We start from the raw sequence: 23,537 nt of genomic DNA on the forward strand, positions 1-23,537 counted from the left end.
ACTTTGGCTCAGGTCATGATCTCATGGTTTGAGAGTTCGAGCCCCACTAACGGCACAGAGCCTGCTTCTGATCCTCTGCCTCCCTCTCTCTGCCCCTCCCCTGCTCTCCCTCTCTTGCTCTCTCAAACATCAATAAGCATTAACAAAATTTTTTTAATAAAGTCACATATCAAGTAAATTAACTGCCCAGTATATTTTCTTGAACAGTGCTGTGGTCATCTTGAGTCATTTCTCTATTGAGATCGTATCCTTTTATTAGAATAATTAAATTTACATATGAAATTCAGTGGTGACCTAAGGAATAAGAAGGATTGTTGAACAGGAGGTGTTTGAAATTGCTGGTGAAAGTCCAATTTTTTTTTAGTTAAAAAAAAAAAAATATGCCCGAGTGATTATAACACCCAGGACATTAGCCCTCTTTCCCAGCAAATTAACTTTTGGTCATTCATCAGTCCTCCCCCCACTCCCTTTTTTTTTTTTTTTTTTTTTGAGAGAGAGAGAGAGAGAGAGCATGAGCTGGGGAGAGGGGCAGAGGGAGAGAGAGAGAGAAAGAGGGAGAATCTCAAGCAAGCTCCTTGCTCAGCACAGAGCCCCATGTGGGACTCAATCCTACAACCCTGGGATCATGACGTGAGCAGAAATCAAGTGTTGGACACTCAACCGACTGAGCCGCCCAGGCACCTCAGTTTTTTTTTTTTTTTCCACATTTTTAACAGTTTCAGACTAAAGATACATATTTTTTGGCACTTAAGATATATACTGTTAGAATTGTCCTAGCACAAAGATAAAAAGATTATTTCTAGAATCGTGGTAAATATTTGCATTACTTTAGGACTGCATTTATTTTTATGAACTCTATGTTTGTCTTGGATTAACGTTTATTTACATTAACTCTTGAAAAAAATTGGCACTGGAGAGGGTAGCTGAATTTCAGGTGTGCTGTGTAATGTAATCAGCATCAATTCATAAAATATTCTATTGGACCGATGTTAGAATGAGGGGCATAAAACTTTTAAGTAGGTACCATAGAAATCGTTTTATGCCATGGCAGCATTTTCTTGGTGTATAGTCTATTAATTTTCTTTTTAATTTTTTTTAACGTTTATTTATTTTTGAGACAGAGAGAGACAGAGCATGAACAGGGGAGGGGCAGAGGGAGAGGGAGACACAGAATCTGAAACAGGCTCCAGGCTCTGAGCTGTCAGCCCAGAGCCCGACGCGGGGCTCGAACTCACAGACCGCGAGATCATGACCTGAGGCGAAGTCGGCCGCCCAACCGACCGAGCTACCCAGGCGCCCCTATTAATTTTTTTTTAAAGTCCTGTCAGCTTCATGATTTAAAAATAAGTTTATGAGACAACTATGCTTTGTTAATATTAGGGCTACCAATTGTAAGTGAAGCTACTTATACACTGTTTAAAATACAGGAAACATGATGTAAACCCATGCCCTTTGAGTTAAAAGTTGCATTTCCCTTTTAAACAACCGTAGATACCAAACAGTAACAAGAACAAACACTATATTTAGGCAAGCTTATGAACCAAGTCTCAAATGAAGAAAAACACTCTGATCGTAAAAATACTCACAGATTAATTTATTTCTCCTAAATTTTCTCCTTCCTCGCCTGCCCTCCCTTCGTCCAAAGATCTCAACAGCAATGGATTCATCTGTGACTATGAACTTCATGAACTTTTCAAGGAAGCCAATATGCCATTACCGGGATATAAAGTGAGAGAAATAATTCAAAAACTCATGCTGGATGGTGACAGGAATAAAGATGGGAAGATAAGTTTCGATGAATTTGTTTATGTAAGTATGTGAAAATCCCCCATTATTCAGAGTAATGATTGTTCCTTTGTCTAGAGGGATCTTCTGGTAATAAGTCTTCCCAAGTCCCTAAATATACCGTATTCGTCTTGTTACAACTAATGCAATTTCTCTCACCCCACCAAATTGAGTTAGTCCTTTTAGCCATCGGAGTATCTTAAACCGATCAAGAAGAAGAACACGAGAAGAAGAACCAATCGAGAAGAAGACAGAATCAAAGGCAGAACTCACGACTCGCTGTAAAATGCGAACCGTTTCCTTCGGGGGCATCATTAAAGGGCATTTTTCAAGGTGCTACGTGCCACCCTTGAGATGCTCCGTCTCCCGGGGGGAACGGTGTGCTCCCAAATCTTAACACTACACCCTGACTCACAGTCTTGGAAGCTTCCTGAGTTGAACTTTCTGATTAAAAAGATGGTTCCTTCTCTTGCGGTGGTAGTATTTAAGTGTGCCATTTTCTCGAGGATGATAATTTGGCTAATTAAAAGTTAGAAGCGTATCTTTTGAGTCCCAAGCACGTAGTTTCTAGTTCTGTACTCCGTGCTTGGAGAGTGTATGCGTAGCTCTTCTGATTGAAGCTTGATGCTTTAGCTGCCAGTGGGCGAGGTTACCTAGGCCATTTTCCATCCATATTCATTGGCAGAGTATTTGAGATGCATATTAAAGAATAGCGGTTGCCTCTTCCCTCAATTAAGAACGCCATTAAGATTTTATTGGTTTTAGGGGCGCCTGGGTGGCTCAGTCGGTTGAACGTCCGACTGGCTCAGGTCATGATCTCATGATTCACGGGTTCGAGCCCCGCATCGGGCTCTGTGCTGACAGCTCAGAGCCTGGAGTCTGCTTCAGACTCTCTCTCTTCATCTCTCTCTCTCTGCTCCTCCCCCACTCACACTCTGCGTCTCTCTCTCAAAAATAAATAAGCATAAAAAAAATTTTTTTTAAAGATTTTATTGGTTTTATTTATTATTACTTGAAGGCTGAGTTTGACTAGATCTAATTAGGCATTCTTTTCACTGTATCACAAACAGGGAATTCGTGCCTCCTGTTTATCACAAACTTCCTAGCACTCTTATCCTCTTACCATGCTAACTGAGGCTCAGTGTAGCCAGTGAAATTCTGGTATATTTTCTCCCATTAGAACGAACCCCTTTAAAACACTGTCAGTGTTCCAGAAGGAAATTGACTAAGTAATGATGTCTACTGAGCTGATAGCATTCTGTGGGGGTGCTACTGTTTTAAAAATGTAGGCATGCGTCGTAATTATAATGGTATCGTTCATGCCGACTTCTTTTGAAATGCTGATTTCCTCCCCACTGTTTTTGTCCTCAGTTATTGCCAAAGCCTTTTGTTTTGAATTCTGTGTTCAGTAGTAAGTTGTATGTCCTCTGATGTGTAACGTGCTCCCCTTATAACTGCATGTTGAATTGTGAATTTAAAGCAGCATAGAGCAGTAGTAGTTAACTATGATTGGTTATTTTCTGATATAATTTACTGCTTAGAATTTTGATCTACTAGAAAGAGCAGACCTAAATCATTAAGATTTGCAGCGTGCTGGTATTATTAAGGACAGAATTATGAAAGTGTCTCTGAGAAAAATGACCTCGGGGAAATATTTAATTTTGTATATTTTGAAATGTGGCAGATTCTGCACAGCTGTTTGAGGCTTTTTAAAGTGAGGAGGTTTGATTACCTTACTATATCCTTAAAAAGTAAATGATATGCATCATAATTCTGGCATCACTAGGAATTTTTTAAAAATATTAATGAGCGCATTTTATGTTCGTATGTACATTTTAAAATTGGAAGGAATCAATATGCTTATACGCCTTCATTTTTCAAATTAAAAACAAAAGCCTGGATTCCTGAAAAAAGGAAGTGGCTTCCCGGACTTTACACAGGGGACCAATGCTTTTTCCAGTTAGCTCCCTTCTATTGAAGAAATTTGAAATATAAAGGACAGTAAAATAACTTGCCTGAAGTTTCAGAATGATACCAGCATGACCGTACTGAAAGATCGATGTCCAATCCAATATCTATCCATTTACATCTGCTTTGTCACCAGTGAGACATCTTAAAAATTGTCAAAATATGGGTAGATCTTAGTTATCCATGAAAAAGGAGGCGAGTTATTCCTGGCAGGTATTAACATAAAGCAGTAGAAATAAACATGTTCGTGCATCTTAGGGTGTTTTTAAATTACTGCATAAGAGGTATTAATTGCAAACCAGCCTACAGATAAAATCAGTTTATGTTAATTTCAGAGAAGAACATATATATATATATATATATATATATATATAGGCAGAAAAGAGTCCCTAGATTATATGTAAACTTCACACGTTCAAGTTAAATTTAATACTCTGATTTTGTTTCTTCTAAGTATTTCAAAACTAAATTACTGGATTTTTATACCTACAAGGTTATAGTGGGGTTTTTCCCTGCATCTTTAAAAAGACTGGCATGGCCGTTTCTTTCAGCAGAGATGTCTGCATTAGACTCTTATTTTCACAGTGAGAAACTTGGTCTTGCATAATGGTAATAAGTTGTTGACCTGTTTTAGGACTTTTGCTAATAGCGCTGACCTCGCCAGATTAAATAACTTTACCTAAGTGCTTAGAACAGTGCCAGGCATATAGCAAATGTTATGTAGGTATTACTTGCTGGGGGTTGCTATTTCTATTTAAAAAAAAAAAAAAAACAACCAGTGTTCTTTTCCTATTATTACTAAGTTTAGGCTTACAACAGATCCCCCCCCCCCCCCCACACACACACACACACAAAGGGAAAAATTCAAACGTATTACTTTGGAAACACTTTGGAAGCAAGCCTCAAACCCTGGAAGCCAGTCAATATTTTGCAATTCTTTCTGAAATCTTTCCTTCCGCTTCAGTCATTATGCCTCTGGATTGCTTTCGTCTGGCCACTCACTAGTCCTGCACTGAGCTAGAAAGGTGACGAAACTTTAAAAAGGAATCAGACACATTTATACAGTCCATAAGAGACCCGCAAAGATGGATAGAAACAGAGCAAGCAGCTTATACCCAGAGCTTCTGCGCGCCTGACAAAGCCCATCCCTCCTCGGCAAGGGAAAACAGCTCGAAACAGTGAGCTCATTAGTATCACAACAGGCAGCTTTGAAAAGATTCATTGAGAAGACAGTAGCTGGCCTTGTGTTATCTCTGATTTCTGAGATTCTTGTTAAGCCAGGGCTTCTACTCAAATAGCGTTATCACCTCCTGCAGTGAAGCAGTGTAAGATACGTAAATCTTCAATTATCCCTTTAAAGTTTTTTTTGTTTTTTTTTTTCTCGAAGGCACAGAAGAAAATACCGTGAACCTGAAAATTTGAGCTTGGCTAGGATAATTTATTTAAAAATATTTAGAAGATGAAGGTCATATAACCTTTGTAAGGCAATTAGAAAGTTTATTTTAATCGCAACTTTGCTTTCATTCCCAAGCGTGAGCTTAACTAGAGCAACGTAAGTAATTGCATGAGGATACGAGAAAGCAGGCATTCTTTTTGTTAACTCATTATTTATATTATTCCTCTTTTCCGCGATGTATATAAATTCGGATTTATTTATTTTTCAGCTGCAAGTGCGATCATGGAAATCAGCCTAATTTTTATTTTTATTTTTTATTGTTTTATTTTAGAGAGAGTGCAAGTGGGAGAGTGGGGCAGAGAGAGAATCTTAAGCAGGCTCCGTGCACGGGGCTCGATCCCACAACCCTGAGATCCCACAGCCTGAGCTGAAATCAAGAGTCAGACACTCAAACGACTGAGCCACCCAGGCGCCCCTCAACCGAATTTTTAGAAGCAGATGATCCTTGAGGCAAAAATAGTTACAATAAAAAAAAAATAAATAACTCTTCGAAGGTCATTTCTGAGGCAGTAACATTTTGGATTTGGATGTTTTCTTGTCATGCCAGTGATTTATGTCATGAGGAAAAGCACACATTTCAGATTTTAATTTACTAGATAGTGTTTTACTAAATGAAGTAGAGTTCAGAACGAGGTAGAATAGTGAACATTGGTTTTTTTTTTTATTTTCTTAATATTTGTTTATTTTTGAGAGAGAGAGAGAAAGAGAGTGAGTAGGGGAGGGAGAGAGGGAGAGGGAGTCACAGAATCCGAAGCAGGCTCCAGGCTCTGAGCTCTCAGCACAGAGCTCGATGCGGGGCTCAAACTCACCGACGGTGAGATCATGACCGGAGCCGAAGTCAGATGCTTAAGCGACTGAGCCACTCAGGTGCCCCAAATATTATGTTTTTGCTGAGTAGATATATTGTTATCAAAGGGGGTCGGTCGCCCTTTGATAATGGCTGGTCGCCATTTTGTTGTATGATCTTGGCTGTGAAATTGAGGTAAATGAAATTAAAGTTGGACTTAAAAAATTAGATTGTACATAAAAATCACTTCAATAATTCAGAAATTATCCAGATTGCATGAGTAATCAGCTCTATGCTACTGGTACTTAATAGGAGTCAGTATAATGGCCAGAAAGGAGGAAAAGTGATCTTGTTGGTTGTGTGCATACTCGTTCTAAAATTCTATGTCGAGAGGGGTGCCTGTTTGGCTCACTCGGCAGAACATGCGACTCTTGATCTTAGGATTGTGAGTTGGAGCCCCATGTTGGGTGTAGAGATTTCTTAAAAAATAAAATCTTTAAAAACGTAAAAATAGGGGCGCCTGGGTGGCTCAGTCGGTTAAGCATCCGACTCTTGATTTCGGCTCAGGTCGTGATCTCAGGGTTCACGAGATTGAGCCCCTTGTGGGACTCCAGGCATGGAGCCTGCTAAAATTCTCTTCCCCCTCTCCCTCCCTCTCTGTCCCTCCCCTGCTCACATGTGCGCTCTCTGTCTCTCAAAAAAAAAAAAATTAATTGATTACAAATTTTTAAATTAAAGAAATAACAAAACTCTACCTCAAGAAATTACAGTTATAGCAAAAAAAGAAAAAAAACCTCACAGCTGTGGAAACTGAGTAAGCTTGATTTTGTGGAACTTAACTGCTTCCTAACTATTTTCCTAAATAAAATTGGGTTTGTAAGTCCAAGGAGAGTCAGGATCTTAGAAAGGTTAAGAGGAAAGCATGACGTTGTGACAGGGCCACCAGCAATACCTACAACTTTTACACCAGTTACAAAAAAGTCACTCTGATTTGGATTAATAGATTAGTGAATTAAGGACAGAAAGGTGCCCTTCTGGAAAATCTAAATATCAAAAGGCCCTCCCTGCTTTGGGCCCGACACTGTCTTGTGCAAAACCAGGACTTGGTTAATGGCACAGGGAGCTGGATCTAAAGCTTCTCCTCTTGCCTGCTTTCACAGATACAACCTGAACTGCTAGATATCGTGATCCTGGTCTATGAACTTCAAACACAGGCTGTACCTCCTGAGATGTGCTGTGTGTATGTGTGTGTGTGTGTGTGTGTGTGTGTGTGTGTGTGTGTGTGTGTGTGTATGTGTATGTATGTACTTGTCAATAATGCCAAAGGCCTTTGACTTCTTTTCTGTTTGTTGAGCAACTTTTCCATTAGGGTCATACGTTTCTTTCTGTAAGTCCACTTACGTGTTGTAAACACCTTGTAAAGAAATTTTTATGAAGATACTGCGTCTTGCTCTCTTTTTACTGGAGGTGGCTACTTGAGCCATGTGCATTGGTAGATCAGGAACAAATTTGGGCCTAGGGGAGTTCCAGTCTTGAAAAATATACAGATAGTCCTGGGCACCTGGATGGCTCAATGCACTGAGTGTCCGACTCTTGATTTCCGCTCAGGTCCTGATCTCGCGGTTTGTGGGATCGAGCCCCATGTCGGGCTCTGTGCTGGCAGCGTGGAGCCTGCTTGGGATTCTCTCTCTCCCTCTTCGCCTCTCCCCCACTAGTTCACTATCTCTTTCTCAAAATAAATAAACACTTAAAAATAAATAAATAGACAGACATATACAGGTAGTCCTTTAGAATGTCCATTCATTCAATCAGGCGGTTAGGGTAGGGTGTGAAATTAAGCTTTGTATAATTAGAATGTACATGTTAATTTTGTTAGCCATGCTCCTTATTTTGAAGAGAAGCTGGATTTTATAAATGCTCAAACAAGACAATCACTGAAAAGCTCCTTTTTTGTGTTCATTCTCCATAGTTGTCTCTTTGCTGCCAACTGAATGCATTCTTTCACCTTATTACTCTGTAAACTTTGATTGAACAAGCCCTTACCATTGTATCCAAAAAGGTGTGTGTGTGTGTGTGTGTTTTTTTTGGGGGGGGGGGGTTGAGTCCTAAAAATTTCACCTTTCTTTGCACTAAGAATTGTGGTTAAAGAAGGGAGATAGATCCCTCAGCCTTTTCTCTCCAGGGAACGAACAAAGGCTCACTTGTTGGTAGAAAATTAACAGATTTATGTATGCTTTTGAACCACGCCAGTTTTCGGCTTAAAGCAGATTCAATGCATGTGGCACTTAACGTTTTCCACAAGTGTGTGCGATTGCCTCTGGCTTCATTTTCAGTATCGTGGTACTCATTTACCAGCTTCAAACCTCGAGCGCAGTGTTCCGTGGCCTTTAACGCTCGGCACCTGTGTGGGACCATGCAGCTGATCGCAGTGTGAAAGAAGAGGGCTGGGCTTCTCCTCGTGCCTAATTTAAAATGAATCGCGAATTAACGATGCATTTTCATCAATAGATTTTCCAAGAGGTAAAAAGCAGTGATATTGCCAAAACCTTCCGCAAAGCGATCAACAGGAAAGAAGGGATTTGTGCTCTGGGAGGCACTTCAGAGCTTTCCAGTGAAGGAACACAGCATTCTTACTCAGGTAATAGTAATAGTTTCGCCCGTGTTAGGCTAACACAATGAACTAAGTAGAATGCATGTCAAGGAGGGGACCGAGAAAAACATTGCCTCCTAATTAAGAATACAGTAGAAGCACTTTGTGGCCTGTATTCAACTCGGGATCACTTCTTGCCATAAAGGCATTATGACTATTTACTGTAGCTTGCGAGAGATGCTATAGAATGTGTGCAAGGATAGGCTTTGTTATAGCAGAGCTCTACAGCAATAAAAGTAATAATTTCTTGTTATTCAACATAATTCTAGAGGAAGAAAAATACGCTTTTGTTAACTGGATAAACAAAGCTTTGGAAAATGATCCCGATTGCAGACACGTTATACCAATGAACCCAAACACCGATGACCTGTTCAAAGCTGTTGGTGACGGAATTGTGCTTTGGTAAGATGTTGGTTGATTTGAGATCCAGGTTTCCCAGACAGTCTTCCACATGATTGATATATCTGTTTCTGGATGCTTGACATTGGGAAATAACTAGAATTGACAGTTGTCCCGGCTCAGGGGCGCCTGGGTGGCTCAGTCGGTTAAGGGTCCGACTCTTGATTTCGACTCAGGTCACAGTCTCCTGGTTTTTGGGTTCGAGCCTCATTTCGGGCTCTGGGCCATTAGCGCAGAGCCTGCTTGGGATTCTCTCTCTCCCTGTCTTTCTGCCTCTTCCCCACGCATGCTCTCTCTCTCTTTCTCTCTCTCTCTCTCTCTCTCTCTCTCTCTCTCTCTCAAGAAAGAAAGAAAGAAAGAAACTTAAAAAAATTATTAAAAACATTGTCAGGGCTCTCCCCACTTCATCTCTGAGCGTGTCTGAGAAAGGACCACCAAAATATGAATCTAAAACTCAGTCATTTAGAGTGGGGACCACTTTATAAAGAAGCCATCAGCTTCCAGCTTCTTCTCATCACTTGAGCAAGCAGACCAGGACCAGCTTTGCTGGACTTAAGTATGTCGGTGTCCACTTATCTCTAAAGTACCGTGGCTTTGAAAAAAAGAAGCGACACTCCTCTTCAGTTCTCACTCTCCAATTACTTATTTCTGAAAAATGTGGGTGTTCTTCCTGCTGCCCCAGAGGCAGCAGTATCTTGGCAGAAAGGATGTAAGATTACCAACACTTTGTCGGTTGATGGACTCTGTTGAAGCAGTGCGGCATGATGGCTAAGAGCGGGCTCCAGGGGGCGCCCGGGTGGCTCAGTCAGTTAACCCTCTGACTTTGGCTCAGGTCATGATCTCATGGTTCATGGGTGTGAGCCCTGCTTCAGATTCTGCTTCCCTCTCTCTCTGCCCCTCCCTGGCTGACACTCTGTCTCTCTCTCTCTCATAAATAAAAAATTTTTAACATTTCTTCTAAAAAAAAAAAAAAAGTAAGAAGGGGCGCCTGGGTGGCTCAGTCGGTTAAGCGTCCGACTTCGGCTCAGGTCATGATCTCACGGTCTGTGAGTTCAAGCCCCGCGTCGGGCTCTGTGCTGACAGCTCAGAGCCTGGTGCCCATTTCAGATTCTGTGTCTCCCTCTCTCTCTGCCCCTCCCCTGTTCATGCTCTGTCTCTCTCTGTCTCAAAAATAAATAAACGTTAAAAAATAAATAAATAAATAAATAATTTTTTTAAAAAAGTAAGAAGGGGCGCCTGGGTGGCTCAGTCGGTGGAGCATGGGACTCTTGCTTTCGGCTCAGGTCATGATCTCAGGGTTGGGAGATCAAGCCCCACCTCGGGCTCTGTGCTGGGCATGGAACCTGCTTAAGATTCTCTCTCTCTCGGCCCCTTCCCTGCTCGCACTCTCTCTCTCTCTCAAATATAAATAAGTAAATAAAGAAATGTTTTTAAAACCCGTAAGAGATCTCCTCTTCTGTCTATATATAGGCACTAAAGAAATAATGCCCCCCTGTGTTTTAATACAGAGAAATAATCACATGATGCTATTTATTTCATATTGAAATTTTACATGGAAAGAAGCATGGTTTTCCCTGTGCAGAATAACATGTTTTAAGGCAGTGTTTATAAACATCTAAAATGTTAGCATCTCAGTCCAAATTTTACCAGATGAGATTCTTCCAAAGAAGTCCTAGATTCTTGTATAATTAGCAGAACCTTCCTTTCTCTCACCACTGAATTAGCACCAAATGTAGTGCCTAACTCATCATTTAGGCGCTCAGTAAATATGGTGAATGAAAGAATCTCATGCTCAACGAATTTACCTCCTTGTGAATAAATGGTCATTTTTTTAAATTATTTTTTTTAAGTTTTTTAAACGTTTATTTATCATTGAGAGACAGAGAGACACAGAGCCTGAACAGGGAAGGGGTAGAGAGAGGGGGAGACACAGAATCTGAAGCAGGCTTCAGGCTCTGAGCTGTCAGCACAGAGCCGGACGCGGGGCTCGAACTCACAAACTGTGAGATCGTGAAGTCAGTCGCTTAACTGACTGAGCCACCCAGGTGTCCCAATAAATGGTCATTTTTAATTGTGAATTACACAATCTAGAAGAGACAGAATTTCAGTGTGGGGTTTTATCTGTTTTTAAAATTTATTCAGGGGGTGCCTGGGTGGCTCAGTCCGTTAAGAGTATGACTTCGGCTCACGTCATGATGTCACAGCTCGTGGGTTCAAGCCCCGCATCGGGCTCTGTGCTGACAGATCAGAGCCTGGATCCTGCTTTGGATCCTGTGTCTCCCTCTCTCTCTGCCTCTCCGCCCCCCTCAAAAACAACAGATAAATTCTAATACATAGTCAAGAGTTGAGAAACGCTAGTCTAGATGATCCAAGAGTTCTTCTATTTTAAATGATCTAGTATTCTGTGCTATGTCTAATTAATTTTTTAAATATTAGTAAAAGCTACTTGTATGTAAAATTCAATTAAAAATGCTTATGGGGGTGCCTGGGTGGCTCAGCCGGTGGGGCATCCAACTTTGGCTCAGGTCATGAGCTCGTGGTGCATGGGTTCGAGCCCCGCATCGGGCTCTGCGCCGACAGCTCAGAGCCTGGAGCCTGTTTCAGATTCTGTGTCTCCCTCTCTCTCTGACCCCCTCCCACTTGTGCTCTGTCTCTTTTTCTCTCAAAAATAAATGAACATTAAAAAATGTTTTAAAGTTATTTAGTAAGGTTTTTTTCACCATCCAAATTATTCTAATAAAATAATGCGGAAAATACAAAAAATTTAAATGAGAGAGTATGCCCCCATGCCCAACTCAGAAATACCCAGCTACTGGACCAAACACGTTGGTCTTTTTTTTCAACTTGAGTTTTTCACATGTATAGTTTTTCTTGTGTGATCAACATGATGAAAGTCACATATTGCATGTATCGTTTTCAGATTACACGAGTGGCGTTTTGGGATAAGCCTTAAAATATTGTGATGTTTACAGGCTCTTTAAAAGTAAACCAACTCCTTGTTTAATTTTTGTTTCAGTAAAATGATCAACCTTTCAGTTCCTGATACAATTGATGAAAGAGCCATCAACAAGAAGAAACTTACGCCCTTCATCATTCAGGTGCGCATCGGTCTTCCTGTCCTCTTCGGGGAAACTGCCATGTGAGGACCTATTCTGTAGACCATAGGTTCTGCCCTGTGTATCTTCCCGTGTAACTCTTATAACAACTCTTGAGTTGAGGACCATTATCCAGATTTGACAGAGGAGAGCTGGGACTCTGAAAGGCTTCTGAGCTTGTCCAAGCTTGATGTTGGAACTGAAGTTCAAATCCAGGTCCAACTCCAAAGCCCTATGTTCTTTTCATTACATACTGTGTTCAAGCATGCAGAAATAAGGAAAAAATATTTAAGCTCTTAGTTAATTAGCATGCTTAAGGAATGGAGCATTTTCCCTTTCCATCAAGTGAGTATTACCCTGTTAGATAACAAAATTCCCTCAGGCAAGAGCACCTCTTGGGATGTGGAGCTTGAAACCTCTAGAACTTTTTCAGGTGCGTGGAATAGACCTCGTTTAGGTAATTTGAGAAACCCAACAGTTGGGACACCTGGCTGGCTCAGTCAGTAGAGCATGCGACTATTGATCCCGGGGTTGTAAGTTTCAGCCCCGTGTTGAGTGTTGAGATTCCTTAAAAATACAATCTTAAAAGCCCAAATGTCCATCGGTGCATGAATGGATAAAGAAGATGTGGTTTATATATACAGTGGAGTATTACTCAGCAATCAAAAAGAATGAAATCTTGCCATTTGCAACTACGTGGATGGATCTAGAGGGGATTATGCTAAGTGGAATTAGAGAAAGACAAATATCATATGACTCCACTCATATGAGGACTTTAAGATACAAAACAGATGAACATAAGGGAAGGGAAGCAAAACTAATATAAAAACGGGGGGGGGGGAACAAAACAGAAGAGACTTAAATATGGAGAACAGACAGAGGGTTACTGGAAGGGTGATGGGAGGGGGGATGGGCTAAATGGGTAAGGGGCATTAAGGAGTCTACCCCTCAAATCATTGTTGCACTATATGCTAACTAACTTGGATGTAAATTTAAAAAATAAATTAAAAAATTTAAAAAATACAGTCTTAAAAAAAATGCAACACTTAACCCACATGGATATACTGACTCTACGTCTCTCGTCCATTTCCTTTTGTGAGAAAGGACCAAATAAGAGACCAAATTAAAATACCACGGTAACTTCCCATAGAATTCTGGAAAGGACAATAACTATAAGGATGAGATTTGTTGCAGCTAGGCTTTTAACGCCAAAGTCTGGAATTTGTTGTCTGGAGTTTGTTTTCTATGGATCCTGTATGGCTGAAACTCATTTCGTCGCTGAGCATGATTTTCAGTGAAGGGTGTAGGCTCCTAAAAAAATGGAAAGGTCAAGAAGCAAATGTGTAAACTGGCTGTCTTGCAGGAAAACTTGAACTTGGCACTGAACTCTGCTTCTGCCATTGGGTGTCACGTTGTGAACATCGGTGCAGAGGATTTGCGGGCTGGGAAACCCCATCTGGTTTTGGGACTGCTCTGGCAGATCATTAAGATCGGTTTGTTCGCCGACATTGAATTAAGCAGGAATGAAGGTAATGGAACATCGTCACTATTTTGAAAGTTGTTTGTTGGTTATTTTGTTCCTAGTCATGCAGACTGTTGTGCTTTCACTTAATTGAGGTGATTAGATGATAACTAGAATTAACAGAAGGTAATGCTATAGTGTTATTCAGGAAAACAGCCTGATTACAACTTTTCTTCGTTAGTATTATTTTTAGTGCTTTTTCTATTCTCTCGCTGATTTAGATCTCTTCAGAACCATGCCAACCTGCTCTTGATGGTCGCATATGTCCTGAACCAGCAGAAGCATCATCCTTCTTACACATTACCCTCTTCCTGTAAAGCTAAATTAAAATATGAAGCACCACTCCAAATATTCCGATTTTATTCCAGAAATCAGTCTCTCAATCCTAGTGACTTCTGGGGAATATATATTTGGGGTTCTCAGCAGTTTCAAAGTCCCAGACTGTCTGTCGACTGTCTCATTTTGCACATTCATCCATCATAAGACTTTTGGGCCACTTTGGACACCATTACACTTTCTCTTTTGGTCCACTCCAAGGTACCTATATTTGAACAAGTATAATTCCTCTCGTTGCTAGCCACCTTCACGGTGGTGTTTGTCTTATTAAAGGAGTTGAAGTCTGTTCAAAAAGGAAAAGAGGACAACAAAATAAAATTACATTGGCTTGTGTAATAGATCAAACGACTCTTCTTTGCCAAGGTCTCAGGTGCACAGATGTCATGGTGTTTAATCCTTTCTAGCCTTTGACTTGGTGGAGATGGGGAGCCAACGGAGGGTCCTGGACAAGTGACCATGCTGCCTCTGCCCTTGCTTCAATCCCTCAGGGTCAAAGTGACATGGCGTGAAGCAGAGTCCGTGAAAGATGAAACTGGCCTGATAAAAGCATTACTTAGACCTCTTTGGAAATCAGGCAATTTCAGTCTTCTTGTTCAATATAAACCTCCTTTTATGGGAGGTAATAATTGCATTAGGACGGCATGACTTACTCCTAAAACAATGCTAAAATTTAGATGGTTCTCTATGCAGACACCCGTGCTTCTCTCTATTACCTGAGGGAATATTTACCAAAAACCTTTGGCTTCTTCTACACATTCCATTCAACAACAAAAAATAATTGAGCGGTGGGGTGCCTGGGTGGCTCAGTCGGTTGGGCATCCGACTTTGGCTCAGGTCATGATCTCGCAGTTCGTGGGTTCAAGCCCCACATCGGGCTCTGTGCTGACAGCTCAGGGCCTGGAGCCTGCTTTGGATTCTGTGTCTCCCTCTCTCTGCCCCTCCGTACTCACACTCTATGTCTCTGTCTCTCTCTCTCTCTAAAATAAGCATAAAAAAACACCCATTCATCTCTAAAAAAATAATAATTGAGGGGCTTTTACATGTTACGTGCTATAGAAAATGTAAAGTTGAATTATATCCCATTAAAAATAGATTTAACCCAGGCACCTGGCTGGCTCAGTCTGTAGAGCATACAAGTCTTGATTTGGGGGTTGTGAGTTTGAGCCCCATGTTGGGTGTAGAGATTACTTTTTTTAAAAAGTAAAAATATTTTTTTAAAAACCATATTTAACCCTTCAGGAGTAAGTTAACTATACTTAAATATGAATACCAGGACGCCTGGGTGGCTCAAGTCAGTTAAGTGTCCGACTTCAGCTCAGGTCATGATCTCACAGTTCATGAGTTCGAGCCCCACGTCGGGCTCTGAGCTGACAGCTCAGAGCCTGGAGCCTGCTTTAGGTTCTGTGTCTCCCCCTCTCTCCACCCCTCCCCCACTCGCACTCTATCTCTCTCTCTCAAAAATAAACACTAAAAAAATAAAAAATAAATGTGAATACTGTAGTGTTCCTGTACTGTATTGTACTGTTCTGTAGTCAAAAGGTTAAGTATAAAGGCTCCAATATTTTTAACATCCTTCCCCCAATCTCTGATGTTAATATTATTAAACAAGGACAATTTAGGTAAGTATATGACATAATGTAAAAATGTTTCAAAAACTGTAACTTGGGGTGCCTGGGTGGCTGAGTGCACAGCCTGCTTGGGATTCTCTCTCTCCCTCTCTCTGCTCTTTGCCTGCTTGCACACACATTTTCTCTCTCTCTCTCTCTCTCTCTCTCTAAATTAAATAAAGAAGCATTTACAAAAACCTGTAACTTATTTGCCATTTGGAATGTGAAGAATAATAAAAACAATACATTATAGTATTGTATATTTGCTGTGTATCTTCATAACACAGTATCTTTATATCATTGCATAATTATCTACTTCTGTATTTAGCTTTTATTAGACTCTCCGTACCTAAAACTGAGGACCTAGGTCATGCTAGTTTTTGCACGTCCAACTTCACGGAGCGTCAGAAGACCAAATGAACTTACAATGACCATTGTCAGATAACATATTGGTTGTGGGGTTTTTTTTCCTTATAGCCTTGGCCGCCTTACTTCGAGACGGGGAGACTTTGGAGGAGCTCATGAAACTGTCTCCCGAAGAGCTTCTGCTTAGATGGGCCAACTTTCATTTGGAAAACTCGGGCTGGCAAAAAATCAACAACTTTAGTGCTGACATCAAGGTAACGGTGCAGAGAACGATCACACTCTTGGGCGACGTGATGAGCAGCGAGGGAATTCTGCCAGTGTATCACCAGGCCTTGTTGGCCCTTGGCCCCGATGGTAGTTTTCAGTAAGAGACAAAACCTAGTAACGAGCACTAGCCCCAAGTCTAGCTCTGCTTCTGTGAAAAAGGGTACAAGTATTCTAGTCCTAACTTCTACGTTCTTCCTCCTGTTAAACATGGAGTATAGAAGGGGGGGCCATGACTAACCTCTTCCTAACTGCCTTTCCCAGACCTCAGTGTATCTGTTAGTATAGCTCTAGAAGAGAGAGAAAGGGCCCCGAGATTCCCCTTCGTCTTTCATGTTTGGCTTCTTTTCTGTCATGTGCTCCCACCATTAGACACTGAGTTCCGGAGGGTAGTGATGAGCTCTTAACATATGTCTGTGTCTCCTACCTCAGCCCCTGCACTAGGGCCCTCCTGCTAAATCCCACCTCTAACACGATACCTGGCACATAACAGACCTGCAAAGTGGCGCCTGGGTGGCTCAGTCGGTTAAGGGTCCGACTGCGGCTCAGGTCGTGATCTCGCGGTTTGTGAGATCGAGCCCCGCGTCGGGCTCTGTGCTGACAGGACGGAGCCTGCTTCTGGTCCTCTGTCCCCCTCTCTTTCTGTCCCTCCCTGGCTTGTGTGCTCTCTGTCTCTCTCTCTCTCTCTCTCTCTCTCTTTCTCCCAAAAATAAATAAATAAACTTTAAAAAAAAAAAAAAGAAAAAGAAAATCAAGTCCTTTACCACATGTTGCTTTGGCTTCCCAGAGAGAGGGGGCCACAATTACCATAGCGAATATCACAGAGTCCTCATTAATTGCCTCGACTCTCTGCAAAATCCAGACGTTGGGCCACAGGGAACAAACTCAAGGATCTTCACCAGATGTCACTGACCCACAGGGCTATGAAAACAATAGTCTGTGGTCACATCAATGCGTTCAGCGGTGAGAGGAAGTGATGGGATATTGGCAATACTGATTTCATCAGTGAAACTTCAGGATAGCTCCAAAATTGTAAGACCAGCTGGTTCCCCATCCCTTCTTTTAACTTACACAACATGTTTGGCCAGGTATATTTTTGCCGTATGCATTAGATGTGTTCTCAAAAACCACTTGGAAATGGGTTTTCCGTTCTGGGATGTATTTTAAATGTACAAAAGGAAATCCTGTTTAAAAGTAAATAAATAAAGCCTGCCTTGAATCTTTTTAAAAAGCAAAGCATTGTTCGGTAATGTGAAAAAGGGCTTCCAACTTATCTGTATTCAAGTTCAATTTCCACGTGCAAAGCCCTTTTCAGGATAGTACATACAATGCTGGGCCTGCTCTTTACCTGTTCTCAAGTGCATAGGATTTGATCATGAATTGTTTATGCACCTTTAGAAAGAAATTGTGAGCAAACACATTTTTGCAACAGTAAATATCCTATTACAGGGAGGCAAATCCTATGCCCACTAATGGTAGCATCTGGGTTTGCATTTCATGAATTGGTCTGAAATGGATTTCACTCACCTGATTCTCCCCGTTCTTGGCATCATTTATGGCATTATGCGTCAAACTCACTTGCCTTAGCTCATCTAAGACGCAGCTCTGGGTAACTCCCAGGGGTTCATATTTGGTAGGTCTGGGTTTTGATCCAGTAATCTGCATATTGGACAGCTTCCCCCCGGGGATTAAGGTGCACATAATCTACAGAGCTTACTAGGAGGAACATTCCTTTAGAGCCTGTCTGGACTGTCAAGGGTCAGTAATCCTCTATTTTACTATCATGATGTTTAACACTTCGGATTACAAAAATATTACATAGGAATTCCGAGTCCTGCTATATTGGAGGATCACCTTCCCAGCGGTGATCCGTTTCAGTCCCCTGAAGGCAGTTTACTTGACAGGTGTGTTGGGGACCCTTATTAAATGTTTGGTTTTCAAGTTGTATTCTGTGGCGTGTCCACACAGCCCGAAGTCACGCAGCCCACCCCCATATGAGCAACACCGCTTTAATTATTGGAATTCCAAGCAAAAACATTCAAAGAATAAATGAGTTCAGGAGCTTAAAAAGAAAAATCTTGTTTGGCTAAGTATATTCAGGTCACAAAGTGTTAAATGTGTTATTTCACCCACTCAAGTGTTACTCATTTAAGAATGGTCATTTAAGTCTACAACTAAATACATCTTTAACACAGCTAATCTCTTCTCTGTAGGTTATGGTATATATCGTGTTTTGTAATGATGTAACCTGTTTATTTTCTCTTTCCCTATGCTTCCTGGATTTCTGCTCCTACTTTCTTTTCTTGCTTGTTTTGTCTACCAAGCTTATTGACTTCAGTAATTCAGTGAAGGTACAAAACTAGTTATGTGTTTACTAGTATTATGGGTAATGTTAATCAATTGTGAAGTCCTGATAAAATCTAGTTATCCATATTCAAGGCAGACGTTAGGCCAGATAGATGGACTTTTCTGGGGGAAAGATCCATTAGATTTGAAGGCAGAGATTTCTGCCATCTGTTCTCCCAAAATCCAATGCAAATATCCTTACAAACATGGGACAAGAGGATACATTCATTCTTTGTAAATGTGATCTCACTGAAATTTTCAATTCACTTGTAGGATTCCAAAGCCTATTTCCATCTTCTCAATCAAATTGCACCAAAAGGACAAAAAGAAGGGGAACCACGGATAGATATTAACATGTCGGGTTTCAATGTAAGTATTGAAATTCTACAGTCTTACAAAATCATTGTCCATTTCTTCTAAATAGCAAGAATTGTTATAATTGCGTGTGGTGGTGTTGACACTTTTAAGCGTTACTTTAAAATGTATTGCTGTGGGTGTAATTCAAAGGCAGAAAGATTAGCTTTGGTTTATTTTGACAGTTTATTAGTGAGCTCCACAGTGATGGCGCTGTTGGTTTATATGGATTGCATAAAATATTCAAAGGGAGGGTGAGGAAATAAGTGTTAGAAACTAACCTTTTCCAGGCGTTTGGATTGTAATCACAGTAAGACATTTAGTGACTCTATGTTCATATATGCATCTGTAATATTCCTGTGTTGAGGGTAATGTGACTATGTTTACAAACTGCTGATCCCTGAAATCCAATATGGGGAATCATTCACGGAACATGTTCCCTGCTTATGTCATTGATTTGTCCAGTGACCTTGGACACATTTCTTCCCCATACTGGATCTCACTTAGCTCATCCATAAAGTAAGGAGTTGGACTAGACTAGTCTCAAGTTTCTACGTTCGCCTGGTTTATTCTTTGTACCTATTAGATATAGGATGCACTGTACCAATTTGGGGGCACCTGGGTGGCTCGGTCAGTTAAGCGCCCGACTCTTGGTTTCAGCTCAGGTCATGATCTCACGGTTTGTGAGTTCAAGCCCCGCGTTGGGCTCCATGCTGGGCATGAAGCCTACTTAAAAAAAAAAAAAAAAAAAAAAAAAAAAAAGGAGAAGAAGAAGGAAAGAAAATCCACATTTCTACCCTATTATGCAGTGGGATTGAGTGGATTATACTGTCTAAACCATTTACACTGCCCTTATCAGAACTGAACTTGTAACTGACTTGTGTACGTGTATTTCTGTCTGTATGTTAGATGTGAGACTCTTTGGTTCAGTCACTCGGTATGGATGAGGGGCTGTCCTGTGCACTAGGGAGCTGTCTGGGAAGGCTAACCAGATGACCTTATGCCTGTGTAAATGGCACCAGGATACTAACTGATTCTGATTCTGATACAGCTCTTCTCCATTCAGTCTTCCCTGATTGATCTGAAAACACTCCTTTGTCTCTTCCCTCCTCAGAGTCCTTCAAGGATTCCCATTGACTGTAGTCTTTAGTCCGAAATGTTCTGCTTAGCATTTAAGGCCCTACACAGTCTTGTTCCAGGTCTCCTATCCAGCGATGTTTCCCTGAGCCCGTGCTCACGCTTTTCCCTTGTTGTTCAGTGTCCTTCTTCATCTTTTTCAGCCTTATACCTTCTTTAGGGCCTCACTGATGACTGATTTTTTTAAATCCATTATCACATCAGGTTTGCTCGTGATCCTTTATAATTCCTTCCTGCCACTTTCCCCTACTCCCCCTTCCCAGGCAACCGCCCATTTGCTTTCTTTCACTTTACATTAGTTTGAATATTTGCAAATTTTATATAAATGGACCCCTGTAGTATGTATTCTTTTTTTGTGTAGCTCCTTTCGCTTGGCATAATTATTTTGAGACTCATTCATGTTGTCACATGTATCATAAATTCATTCCTTCTTAAAGGCTGAATTATATTCCGATGAATGGACATACCACAATTTGTTAACCCACGCACTTGTTGAACATTTGGATTGTTTCCAGTTTGGGGCTATTACAACTACAGCTGCTATGAACATTCATATAGAAGTCTTTGTGTAAATATGTGCATTCATTTCTCTTTGGGAAGTACCTAGGAGTGAAATGGCTGAGTGATGGGGTATGGTTATTGGTGACGGTTAACTTTTTGAAGAAGCTGCCAATTCATTTGCCAAAGGGGTTGTACCATTTTACATTGCCACCAGCAGTGTATGAAAGTTCCAGTTCATCCACGTCCTCGCTAACACTTCAGTGTGGTTAGCCCTTTTAACTTGGCTCATTCTAACAGGTGTTAAAAGATCTGTCATTGTGGTTTTAATTTGTATTTCCCTAGTGACCTGTGATGTTGAACATTTTTTTGTGATTATTTACCATCCATGTATCGTCATTGTTCAAACATTTTGTCCATTTTTAATTGCATTGTTTGTTTTCTTATTAGCAACTTTTGAGTGTTTTTTATGTATTTTGGATACAAATCCTTTATCGGATATGTGATTTGCAACTGTTTTCTCCCAACGTTTTTCAAAGAACAGACGTTCTTAATTTTAGCCAAGTCAAATTTAGTCATTTTTCTTTTACGGATCATGCTTTTGATGTTGTATCTGAGAAATTTTAGCATAATACAAGGTCACAAGTATTTCCTCCTATGTTTTCTCCTAGAGGTTTTTAGAGTTTGGCTTTTTGCATTTAGAAATATATGTTTGGAGTTAATTTTGAATATAGTGCAAGATAGGAGCTGAAGTTATTTTTGCATATATATTTTTTTGGATTTGATTATTTTTATTTCACTATTGTATATTTGACTATTTAAGTTTTTGGTTTTCATCTATTTTAAAGCTTCCTTCTGTTCCAATATTATGTCAATGCTTCATTAAGAATGCCAGGATGATCAGTGAAGAAGGGATTTTAAGATAAAGCTGGTAAATAGCATAAATCAAACAATATTAAAGTAATAACTGACAGGTTACAAGAAATAGAAAAGGCTCTGAGAGGAACTCACTATATGCTCACAGAGAATCCTGAAGAAACGTTGAATCCCACTCAATTGCCAATCTTCTGGTGGTTACTGGCTGCAGAAGGTTACAAGGGTAACACAATGAATACACATTGTTCCGGAGTCCTACACAGTCAAGGTATCGCACTGGAGGTTAAAAAACTAAGGAGCATCACCCATTAAAGACAAAGTTAAGGGGCGCCTGGGTGGCTCAGTCGGTTGAGTGGCCGACTTCGGCTCAGGTCATGATCTCGCGGTCCGTGAGTTCAAGCCCCGCGTCGGGCTCTGTGCTGACAGCTCAGAGCCTGGAGCCTGTTTCTGTGTCTCCCTCTCTCTGACCCTCCCCCGTTCATGCTCTGTCTCTCTCTGTCTCAAAAATAAATCAACGTTAAAAAAAAATTTTGAAGACAAAGTTAAAACCCTCAAATTATACATTCTGGGCAGCGTTACTTTAAAAGTAACATTCCTCAAGCTTCCTTTAGCTTTATCTCTTCTTTTCCCACCAATTGTAAAACCTTTTTATAGGGGACACTGTTGTCCAGAAGTGCTACATTTGCCCTGGGACAAACTGTAGTGTACAGATATAGGAACTTCTCAGAGTGTTGCTGTGTTCTTTTCGAAACATAGGTCACTAGACACAGAAAATCCCAAAGCAACTGTGCCTCCTGTAGCTCCCGGTTTTTTTGCTTGTAGCATTGGGAGGCAGGAATACTGGGCGTCTGAGAAACTAATTTTGACACTGGTCTGAAATGATTGGGTAACTCACATTCTTCACCAAACCCTATGTTGATCAAGAGCTCAGCATGCATCTTTCCAGGGGGGAAAAGAAAAAGGGAAAAAAATAGAATGGGGTGGGCACCTGGGTGGCTCAGTTGGTTGAGCTTCTGACTCTTGGTTTCGGCTCAGTCATCTCAGATTTTCTGGGTTCGAGCCCCGCGTTGGGCTCTGTGCTGACAGTGCAGAGCCTGCTTGAGATTCTGTCTCCCTCTCTCTCTACCCCTCCCCGACTCACCCTAGTGCTCTCTCTCTCTCTCAAAATAAAAATGAACATTAAAAAAAATAGAATGGGGAAGAAGGTAACAAGTTGGGAGTCCTAGGAATTAGTCGAAAGTAAGTATTCTTTGCAGAAATGCACAACATTGCTTCTTCCTGGGTGGAAAAGTTAAGTAAAGCAAACCGTAAACAAATAAAATAAACTAAAATAAAAATCCCTGAAGAGAAAAACTACAATTTGAAATGCACAATTTAAACCTGAAATCAAATCATTGGAGACTGCGATTCTTGATTATTATTTTTAAATTATTTTCTCATAATTATTTTCTCTTTTTCAGTCTTACACCTCCCTTAGGGCCCAACTGAAAAATCTGAGCAGTTTTCGCTTTTTTCTTGATGAGTTTTAGCAGATGTAATCCCAATGGAATTAAATGTATCATCCTTAGATAAATCATCTGGTGCCACCTAGGGTATTTTTAAGGTACTGCAATCAAATACAGCCAACTTTCTGTTGCATTCCACAAACAATTTTATAATAAATACCATGTGTTGGCTAAGAGAAAGTAGAATTGTATATCCAGCCTATCATTGTAGGGAAACGTTTCTATATTTTTAGTACTTTTAGCCTTTTACAATATGTCTTCTTACTTTACTTCAACAGGAAACAGATGATTTGAAGAGAGCAGAGAGTATGCTTCAACAAGCAGACAAGTTAGGTTGCAGACAGTTTGTTACCCCTGCTGATGTTGTCAGTGGAAACCCCAAACTGAACTTGGCCTTTGTGGCTAACCTGTTCAATAAATACCCAGCACTAACGAAGCCAGAGAACCAGGATATTGACTGGACTCTATTGGAAGGTAACTGAAGGTTTCTCACATTCTAATGTGCAGGACTGCAGAGTGGAAATATCTTACGTAGGCCACGATGATTTCAGGATCTTGACTTAATACGTTTCCTTATCCACTTTCC

At 40.7% G+C, this 23,537-nt stretch overlaps 1 protein-coding gene across 4 annotated transcripts in view; it reads left to right on the forward strand.

The window, feature by feature from the left end:
- The window catches only part of PLS3 (plastin 3), a 90,993-nt gene that overhangs the window by 57,896 nt on the left and 9,560 nt on the right, over positions 1-23,537 (forward strand). For all 4 annotated transcript variants that reach the window (XM_042974026.1, XM_042974027.1, XM_015535874.2 and 1 more), the window contains 8 exons: positions 1,646-1,809; positions 8,505-8,634; positions 8,916-9,048; positions 12,062-12,143; positions 13,504-13,669; positions 16,083-16,225; positions 18,855-18,950; positions 23,230-23,425. In XM_042974026.1, the coding sequence (XP_042829960.1) occupies positions 1,646-1,809; positions 8,505-8,634; positions 8,916-9,048; positions 12,062-12,143; positions 13,504-13,669; positions 16,083-16,225; positions 18,855-18,950; positions 23,230-23,425 (1,110 nt within the window). The remainder of the gene's footprint in view (positions 1-1,645; positions 1,810-8,504; positions 8,635-8,915; positions 9,049-12,061; positions 12,144-13,503; positions 13,670-16,082; positions 16,226-18,854; positions 18,951-23,229; positions 23,426-23,537) is intronic.

Source organism: Panthera tigris, chromosome X (assembly GCF_018350195.1).
Source record: "Panthera tigris isolate Pti1 chromosome X, P.tigris_Pti1_mat1.1, whole genome shotgun sequence".
In the NCBI taxonomy this organism is placed as follows: Eukaryota; Metazoa; Chordata; class Mammalia; order Carnivora; family Felidae; genus Panthera; species Panthera tigris.